This window comes from Gossypium arboreum, chromosome 6 (genome assembly GCF_025698485.1).
Source record: "Gossypium arboreum isolate Shixiya-1 chromosome 6, ASM2569848v2, whole genome shotgun sequence".
In the NCBI taxonomy this organism is placed as follows: Eukaryota; Viridiplantae; Streptophyta; class Magnoliopsida; order Malvales; family Malvaceae; genus Gossypium; species Gossypium arboreum.
In genome coordinates, this window is record NC_069075.1 from 6,385,498 (window position 1) to 6,395,643 (window position 10,146).

General features: G+C 28.8%; 1 protein-coding gene across 1 annotated transcript; it reads left to right on the forward strand.

The window, feature by feature from the left end:
- The first annotated feature begins 2,676 nt into the window (after window positions 1-2,676).
- On the forward strand, window positions 2,677-9,291 carry LOC108485793 (calcium and calcium/calmodulin-dependent serine/threonine-protein kinase-like). Its single transcript, XM_017789640.2, has 7 exons — window positions 2,677-3,636; window positions 5,432-5,486; window positions 5,567-5,677; window positions 6,421-6,653; window positions 7,113-7,320; window positions 8,236-8,295; window positions 8,857-9,291. The coding sequence occupies exons 1-7, from the start codon at window positions 2,918-2,920 to the stop codon at window positions 9,031-9,033; spliced, it is 1,563 nt and encodes a 520-aa protein (XP_017645129.1). The 5' UTR covers window positions 2,677-2,917; the 3' UTR covers window positions 9,034-9,291.
- The last annotated feature ends 855 nt before the right edge of the window (window positions 9,292-10,146 follow it).

The window sequence follows — 10,146 nt, forward strand, 5'->3', positions numbered from 1 at the left end:
TAATTTGATTTTTTTCTTAAATTTATTTTTATATATTATTCAAATATTTTTGGATAAGGATAAGGCCTTCAGACTTAAACCCTTAGTTGCCTTTTCGATTCTCGAATCAATTAATTTCAACAATTATTTAATTTAATTAAATAATTATAAATTTTAAAACTAATTAGTAAAAATTATTAAAAAATAATTTAATTATTTAATCGATTGAATTTTAACTCGATTAATATTATTATCCATACAAAATAACGTAAATTTGAATACTTGATCTACGTTACCTTTCAATTTAAGAGTTTAAAAAATTTATCTATTTAATTAATTTTTATTTCTATTTAATTAATCTGAAATTATTTATAAATCACTAAATTAATCTCTCCAAACCGATACTTCGTCCAATTTGATTTTAATAACATTGAATATGATGAGATTTCCCCCTCCAATATTAATTGCCTTGGTAAATTCTAAAAATAGTCACTTTTATTTGTTTTAAGTTACATTTTAGTCACTTATGTTTGAAATGTTATGTTTTAATCACTTACATTATTGTTTTGTTACGAAATGATCATTTTACTGTTAAACTCCATTACCTCCTTAACAGCAGTCCTACGTGGCAGTTCAAATGAGTTTTAAATTCCAACTGGGATGTCTAATTGCTGGAATAAAAATAGATTTTTAATTAAATAAATTTGATTTAGACTGTCACGTAGGACATCCAAGTTGGTATTTAAAACTCATTAGACTACCACGTGGGACCTCAGTTAGGGAGGTAACGGAGCTTAACGGTAGAGTGACCACTTCGTAATAAAGTGATAACGTAAGTAACTAAAATATAACATTTTAAACATAAGTGATTAAAATGTAACCCAAAACAAACAAAAACAATTATTTTTGTAATTTACTCTTCTTTTAATTGGTTCTTTCAAAATTAAATATCAAGATTAGTTATTTCAATAATTTTTTAATCTTTTAATTGGCCTTTTAAAATTAATGGATTATTTTCTATATCATCCGAAATATAGAAAATTTTAGAGACGATATTATCAAAAGGAAAAATTCTAGTGTACCCTAAAATGACTATGAAAAATACCAAAAATAAAAGCTTTGAACATTTCTAAAACAAAAACACACTCATCATTTACTCCTTAAAAACGTAAGTTGCAATAGTGGATGTATTGCAATTTCATGATACATTCACGTTGCGGATAAAAAAAAATTATGAAGTAAATATATTTATTAAAAGTTCACATAAAAGTTAATTGATATTACTCGTGGCTCGGCCTATTTAAAAAATGGGTTTTAATTTTTGTTTAAACTCATTTTTTAAATCTATATTTTTATCTAAACCTTCTTACTTTTTAAACTAACCTTCAAATCTAGGTGAGTGACTCGACTCATGATTAGATACCTTATTCATTGTTCGAGATTTTATATTATTTTAACTTGAACCCGCTTTTATTATCTTTGAGTCTAAACCCACATGTTTTAAATATTAACAATAATAAAATTATTTAAAATTTACATAATAAGAAAAACACTATATATGGTAATATTATCTTGTCTATATCTATAAGATTTTACATTTGACTGAGTCATATATGCTTAATCAATATGCTTTAATACATACATATATACATATATATATACATATATATTATATATATATTATATATATTCTCACGTATTAAGTCATGGCTTGCCTAAACAATGTAGTCAACTGCCCAAAGTTGGGTGGTTCTAACCATTTTAATTATTTATTTCCATTCTTTAACTTTTATTCTAACTTCTCACTGAAAAAGAAAATTAAAAACTTTTTTCTATTTAATAATTTGTATATTCTATTAATTATATTATATATATATTAAAAATTCATTTATTTACATCATATTTTATAATTGTATTTTGTATCGTGGGAGTGTACTTGAGTTAGTCTCAGTTTGTATGTTTAATTACATTTAAAGTTATTTAATTGAATTTGAATTTATTGAGTATTCATTTGTACTCCTCTCTTGAGAGGATTTATTTATATATTTATAAGGTGCAATCTTTTGATGTGATGTATTAAGATTAAATAGGTCTTTGTATGTTGACACGTATTTTCTCTTAGAATTAACATGTGTCCTCCAAATATGAATTCGTCTACATGGTGACAAAGTATATAGGCGAACTACGCAGGCTAACTACATGATAATTGAAGTAAGAAGAATCAAGTTGATCTTAGGCTTAGTTTGGATGGGCGATTGGGTGCGGTGTGGTGCGTTTAGTTTACTTTTTGTCTCACGCTGCAATATCGCTACAGTATTTAATCTCACCACCACCGCTATTTTTACACTAACCGCAGGTAAACACACCGCCTATCCAAACTCACCTTTAGTTGGATAGCGGGTTGGTCCAGGAACGGATAATGACAAACATTATAACAGAATTCAAATTAAATTATTTCAACACTAATATTTAATTGAACAATCAAGGAGCCTAATTGAGTATCTTAAATGTTCATTTTATAATTTATAAAAATGATCATTTTAGGATTTGTGATTGTTCTTTCTAATAATGTAATCTATAATATTTAAACTCAAATTTTTAAAAGTGTAAAATGTGCGGTAAATAATTTTTATTTTTATTTTCTAGAAAAAGTTGTTAGTTAATAGTTGACTTTAACTTTGTCACTTCATCATCAGCTACTTCCCCTTATAATATATTCCTTTGGTTCCATCTGAGTTTGGTTCATAATTTATACCATAAACTAATGAATCAACTGTTTGCCAATTGCTGATGTCAATCCGCGTTTCCCCTTATTTTTTCTCGATTATGTTGACTATTTTAGCAAACAAATCCTCAAGCTTCAACCTCATCCGCCATTGTTGCTTGCTTTACAAAGCTCAAAAGCTCTTCAAATCATCTCATTTTCATTGATTTACCCATGGGACAAGATAAAGCGAAACTAGTAGAAGAATACGAAATCCTAGATATACTAGGACGAGGTGGATTCTCAGTCGTAAGAAAAGGTATAAAAAGAAAGAACGGATCAGATCATGAGAAAACACAAGTCGCCATTAAAACACTGAAACGATTCGGAACGACGCCGTCACCAGCTCGAGTCGAGAAAACAATAGCTTCGATGGCGGCGTTATTGCCGACGCGTAACCAGGTTTCCATCTCCGACGCGCTGTTGACGAACGAGATCCTCGTCATGAGGAAGATCGTCGAGAACGTTTCGCCGCATCCGAACGTGATCGATCTCTACGACGTTTACGAAGATCAAGCCGGGGTTCATTTGGTGCTGGAATTGTGCTCCGGCGGGGAGTTGTTCGATCGGATAGTGGCGGAAACACGGTACTCGGAAGCCGGTGCGGCAGCGGTGGTACGGCAGATCGCGGGAGGATTAGCGGCGATCCATAAGGCGAACATTGTTCATAGAGATCTGAAACCGGAGAACTGCTTGTTCTTGAATAAAAATAAAGATTCAACGTTGAAGATCATGGATTTTGGATTGAGTTCAGTGGAGGAATTTACGGATCCGGTTATCGGGTTGTTTGGATCCATAGATTATGTTTCACCGGAGGCGCTTTCTCAAGGGAAAATCACAGCGAAGAGCGATATGTGGTCTTTGGGTGTCATCTTATACATCTTGCTTTCGGGGTATGTTCCCAAAATCTTCCATATTTTTTCCCGCTGTTCGAAATCTTAAATTATTTATTATTATTATTTGGTCATTGAATTTTTTTTTTTTTTGTTTTAGGAAAATTGAGAAATTATATTTTTATTTTAATTTATCAGAAAATTAAGTCTAATTGAGTAATATTATTACAATTGACATGAAAATCAATTTTTAATAATTAACAAAATTAACATTTCAGTCATTTGTCTGTAAAGAATTAGCAAATATCAATAATTTAATTTTATATATTTACCAATTTCTAAAAATTAAAATAGAATTATTAATTTTATAGCTTTTTTAAAGTAAAATGATATAATTCATATTAAACTCTTTTTATTTATTTAGGTTATATTTGATTCTAAGGGTGTGTAAATTTCAGGTAAAGCCGAATTAATTTGGTTAACCGATCGAATTCAGTTAATCAGTCGGTTAACCGAATTAGTCCGATCAGGGTCGGTTAATAATTTTTTGGAAATTTGGATAACAGTTTGAAATTAGTTGGTTAACCAAATTAACCAAACTTAATAAATAACATTATAATATATAAGTATTCAGTCAGTTCAGCTAATTTTTTGGAAGTATAAATGAATCGGTCGGTTAATTCGGTTAATATTTGATATGTTTTCTACTTGTTTTAATCAAAAATAAAAAATAAAAAAATATAAATTTCGGTTAACCGACCGAATTAACTGAAAATTTTTTATTTAGTTAATTTTTTTAAAAAAATTAAGTTCTATTAACGGTTAAGGGTTTAATAAAGTCGATTAATTTAATTAATGGTAATTCGGGTCGGTTAACCAATTTAACACCCCTATTTGACTCGATTTATCTCGATAATTTAAAATAAAAAAGAATAGCTTATGATTCGTCGATAAACATGTTCAAAGATTGAGCATTTTTAAATATGTTTGCATAATCTAAAATCAAAACATTCTTTTGAACTCTAAACTAATATACATGTTAAATGTATATACATTAGCAAAGCAAAATGAAATTTTGGGAGGTCAAATTTAAATTGTATATTTTTACGGTAGTAAAATGTAATTTTACTATTTTAATAGTTTATATCTTTATAATTTTTAAAAGATTAAATTAAATTTTTATCATTTTGAGGCTAAAGTGTAATTCTACCATTATTAATTTAAAATTTTATATATTATAAAATGCCTAAATGAAAAATCTTCCATTTTAAGGGGTCGGGGCCCCTGCCAACCTCCTCTGGCTCTACCAAGACTATATATATATATATATATATATATATATATATATATATATATATATATATATCTAACATCCTAACTCGAGTATGATAATATAGCTATTTGGTACTTAATTTTAGTTTCAAAGTTCAATTTGATATTTAAATTACTTCTTTTTTCAATTTGATACTTGAATTTGACTTTAATGTTTAATTTGATCTCCATACCAAATGATATCATGTGGCCCAAAGAGTACTAGACATATGTTCTCTAGTAAAAAATATAGGTACTTAATTGGGATAGAAAAATTTAAGTATCAATTTGAACATTAAAACCCCATTTAGGTGCCTAAATGGGATAAAAAACTTTAAGTATCAAACTAAAAAATTCAAATATCAAATTAAACATTAAAACTAAACTCAAATATCAGATTAAAAAATATTTTAATATTAATTTAACATTAAAGCAAAACTTAACTTTGAACCTAATATAGCGCAAACATGTTCATATTCCTGAATTTACGTAATATATTCACGCCATAATTGTAATGCCATTTCCTTACTTTCATATTTTGCAGGTATCCACCATTTATTGCTCAATCTAATCGTCAGAAACAACAGATGATCATGGCTGTATGTTAATTAGTTTTATTCCTTCTTTATAATTCATTGGATTTATTTGAATAATAAGTTAATATTTGATGCCTTGACAGGGAGAATACAATTTCGATGAGAGGACATGGAAAAACATTTCTTCATCAGCAAAGCATTTGATTTCTAATCTGTTGCAAGTTGATCCTGATAGAAGACCTAGTGCTGAGCAAGTATGTATATCATCTCCTTTCTTTTAACCCTTTTTACATTTGAAGCAACAGTCTATGGTTGGATTTGGATGGTAGCATCTATTTAAAAATATAATAATTTTATTATAGTGAGATCTTTTTGCAGGGACGTATTTAGCATGTTGGCAGGTCCGTCTCCCTAAAATAGAAAATTATTCATTTAGATTTTTTAAAATTTTTAAAATTTAAATTTAGTAAAAGTAAATTTACACTTTGCACCCTTAAAATGATAGAATTTTGATTTAATTTTTAAAATTATAAAAATATAGGCTATTCAAATAGTAAAATTGTATTTTTACTATCGTAAAATATATTACAATTTAATTTCGGCCCTCTAAATATATATATTTTTTACTTCACTTCTGCTACTGTTGATTATGTCAGGTAAGATTGCATGGAGAAATATGAGTTTACTTTTTTAACCTATTCAATTGGTTTTGACACTAAAGGAATGAAATTAAATTCCAAAAAAAATACATTTGATAGCTGGTTTAATAGGTTGCAGGTCACTAGTAAAATTTCCCGACTTTTAACGTGATTTAATCAAACGGTTACAATTTTTTTCTATATTTTAATCACAACCATTAATTTAAAAAGAATCTCACCTTAGGGGTTGGACTTACCTTCAGTTTTATTCGAATTTGAAATAAAATGACGATTTAAAATTAAAAAAGAAAAGAAAAGAAATGCAAATTAAATCAACTGCCTTCTTTCAATATGTACAGCTTCTAGCTCATCCATGGGTCATTGGGGATTCAGCAAAGCAAGAACAAATAGATGCGGAGGTTGTTTCAAGATTGCAGAGTTTTAACGCTCGTCGTAAGCTACGTGCTGCCGCCATAGCCAGTGTGTTGAGCAGCAAGGTTTTACTAAGGACGAAGAGGTTAAGGAGTTTGCTAGGCTCCCATGACCTATCAAAGGACGAAATTGATAACCTCAAGTCGAATTTTAAGAAAATGTAAGCATCCAAAACCGAGCTTTTTACTTTTCCCTTTTTAATAAGTTTGAGATTTCAAATATTAACATTTGCAATCCTTCCCTTCTCTAATATTGAACAAATTAAATCTCATCCTAATTGATTTATAAAAGATAATTTTCAAGTAATTTTGAGTTTAGATCCAACATCTACATCTCTTTCCCCATTCTCATATTGTAGCCCGAACTCGGATCTTACACTAATCATATCATGCAATCACTTTTACAATAGATCTAGAAAATTGGACATTTTCCTAACTAGTTCTTAAGACCATTCTTAAGGGATAGTGATCCTCCAAGTTTGACTCCCAGCACTGCAACCCTTTCACGCATGCACTTATCCTTGATTGTAGTCTTATTAAGAGATAAAATTCAATAAATTTTACAACTCAGATATTAGTTTATGCATCCATTCTTAAATATAGTATTTGGTAACATACAGATGTGCTAACGGTGACAATGCTACTTTACCCGAATTCGAGGAGGTGCTAAAAGCAATGAACATGTCTTCACTACTTCCCCTGGCTACTCGTATCTTTGACCTATTCGATAGCAATCGAGATGGTACTGTTGATATGAGAGAAATTCTGTGTGGATTTTCCAGTCTTAAGAATTCTAAAGGAGATGACGCTCTTCGCTTGTGCTTCGAGGTACATCTTTTATTTATCTTATTTTATAAATACTTTTATATTTAATGTATTTATAGTGTTTTAATTTAGGGTTAGTATTTTTTCAAGATAAATTTTTTAACTCGATAAACACAGTTAAATGAATGACATGTATTAATTTTGATTTTGTGTATTATCCAAATAATTTTTTTAAATTATGTACTATTAAGTTAATTACATGATGCTTTTTTTATTAAATTTAAAGTAATTTATACATATATAAATATGTATATGTATAATCATAAAAATAAAGTTTTTCGTATTTTTCAAAAGGGATTACCTAAAGTTATATATATCGTTAAAGTAGTAGAAACATAATATTTTGTTAGTTCTATGGTTTAAAACTCTTTGAATTTTAGTAATCATGAAGAACTTCGAGACCCGTTCTTAATATTTTTGAGGCCTTAAGTAAAATAATAAAATAAAGTTTTAGGTCTCTTAAAAGTTGATAAAAGAATTTTGACCTTTAAAAGTTAACTTTTTTTTGTGCCCTTAAAAGCTGGAAAATAATATTTTGAATCCCTTTTAGTTTTGGGCCTGGCAACAAGACTTTTCGATTCGACCCCGTGATCGGGTCTGAGAACTTCAATGAAGGAGATTTCAATTATTTTAGTAATTAGAAAATGGTCCTATTACTATCCTAGCTAAGGCAAGTTTTTTTTTTAAATGAATTTTTTTCAATTATTTGAAAATTTTGAGATATATTCTATAACATGTACAATAGAAAAAATGGAAAATATAAGAGAAAAACCCTAACAACAACACGACTAGCATAGCTTGAACTCAAGTCACACTTGAAAGAATAAATATCTTGACCATCAAACCAACACACAATGTTGATCATAAACTTTTTTTTTATTCTATTTATTAACAAGCTTCTATTTTCTTGGCTAACAGATGTATGATACAGATCGATCTGGCTGCATTACTAAAGAAGAACTAGCATCAATGTTAAGAGTAAATTCACTTCCTTATTCTTATAATTTCTTTTTTTCTAATTAATGTGGATGTGGGTAGTGGTGTGAGGCAATTTTGACAAATAACCATTTTTTCATATTTTTATAATATATATATTTATATTGTGCACGTACTAAACAAATTTATATACCAAAGTTTGCTACTAAATATAAATATATATACTTTTTACAATATTACATTGAAAATCATTAGTAGAAAAAGTGGGATGGAGTTACATGAAATAGTTATGGATATATCAGTGTTTTTAATTAGCATCCATGCAAGAGTGGTGTTGAAGAGGATGAGGGGGCTTTTTATCTTGGATCATTCTATCGTCATTTCTATATAGATAAGGGCTGCAAACGTTGTTAAGTAGGATTGTTTGTGACTTTTCTAATCTTTCATGGGAACTAAACTTAGAGTGATTTTTTAATATAATAATTTATTTTTTACTGTATTCCCGCAACATGTTTTAAGGATAATGGCATGAATAAACAAAGATTAATTAATTATTTTAGAAGTGTGCTGTATATAAAATAATGAAGGTTTCATTCATTACAGGCATTGCCCGATGACTGTCTTCCACCGGATATTACAGAGCCTGGAAAGTTAGATGAAATATTCGATCGAATGGATGCAAACAGTGATGGGAAGGTTACGTTCGAAGAATTTAAGGATGCCATGCAAAGAGACAGCTCTCTCCAAGACGTAGTCCTCTTTTCTCTTCGACAACAGTAATATTCATGTCTTTCCTAACTTTAATTATTAGTGTAGTACTTCTGAATCATGTTGGCGAATTTTGTGGTGGACGTGGTTGCGGGTGTTTTGACCATTATATGACATTTCGTCCTAGTGGTAGATGTGAACTTGACAGTGTTTTAAGGAAATTGATAATGTCATGATCGAACTGTGATGAGTAAAATGCGACAATGATAATTTTCGGTAGAACTTTGATTATTTATCGAAGAAGTATTCTGTTTTTTTTTTTTTTTAAAATTGTGATTCGAATATAAGTTATTGTTGGTGAAGACAAACATCCCACCAATAGATTACAATAGAAGTTTCGTGTTTTTAAATCATTATATCTAGGTTTAAGGGTATAAATTTTTTTCTAAATTTTTTCAAAAAAGCAATTATGATCTTGATTGACCGACATTGACCATTAATTTTTAACGATCAAGATGATGTAACAGTAAAATTTGACTTTTTTGTTCTGTTTTTTCGCCAATTGAGATGTCAACCCGGATGTCACATGTATTGTTGATGACATATCAGGAAAGAAAATGTTCATCAATACACTGAGTTTTGACCGTTTACATACTTAATTAAATGTAAAAAAGAAAACAAAAGTTTAATTAATATTTTTAAAATCGAGAATTTTTTACACTCTTAAGCTTTATTTCTATTAATCACTGATAAGTAGTTTATCGTTTTTACAAAGAATATATTAATTGTTTGAGATATAAAACATGAATTTAAATTTTATAACTATTTTTACCTATTTCAAAAGGGAACACTAAAATTTGCATATAATAAATTCAATAAATTTTACTAAGAAAGTTAGGTTAACATGTATTTTTAAATTTAACCAAGCAGATTTAACTTTTACCTTTTGGGTCATAATTGAAATTTCAAAATTTAAAAAGTGCATTAAAGTACAGGGACTAAATATACAATTTACTTAAAGTACAATACTAATAGTAAAATTTCACCTTTGGTATTCTTAAATTTGTTGTGTTCTCCTCCAAGTGGACTAAGGATGGGCCAAGATCCAAGTGGGCTAACCCTTATCTATCCTTATCATTTTCCCTCTCTTTAACTCAAAACGCAGCGTTTTGGGGGTACTATAAA

Bases quoted from the DNA above. Each gene is read 5' to 3' on its own strand.
- LOC108485793 (XM_017789640.2), top strand. From the start codon at position 2,918: ATGGGACAAGATAAAGCGAAACTAGTAGAAGAATACGAAATCCTAGAT. The intron at 3,637-5,431 runs GTATGTTCCCAA...CATATTTTGCAG, and splicing joins TTATACATCTTGCTTTCGGG to GTATCCACCATTTATTGCTC. The intron at 6,654-7,112 runs GTAAGCATCCAA...GGTAACATACAG, and splicing joins AAGTCGAATTTTAAGAAAAT to ATGTGCTAACGGTGACAATG.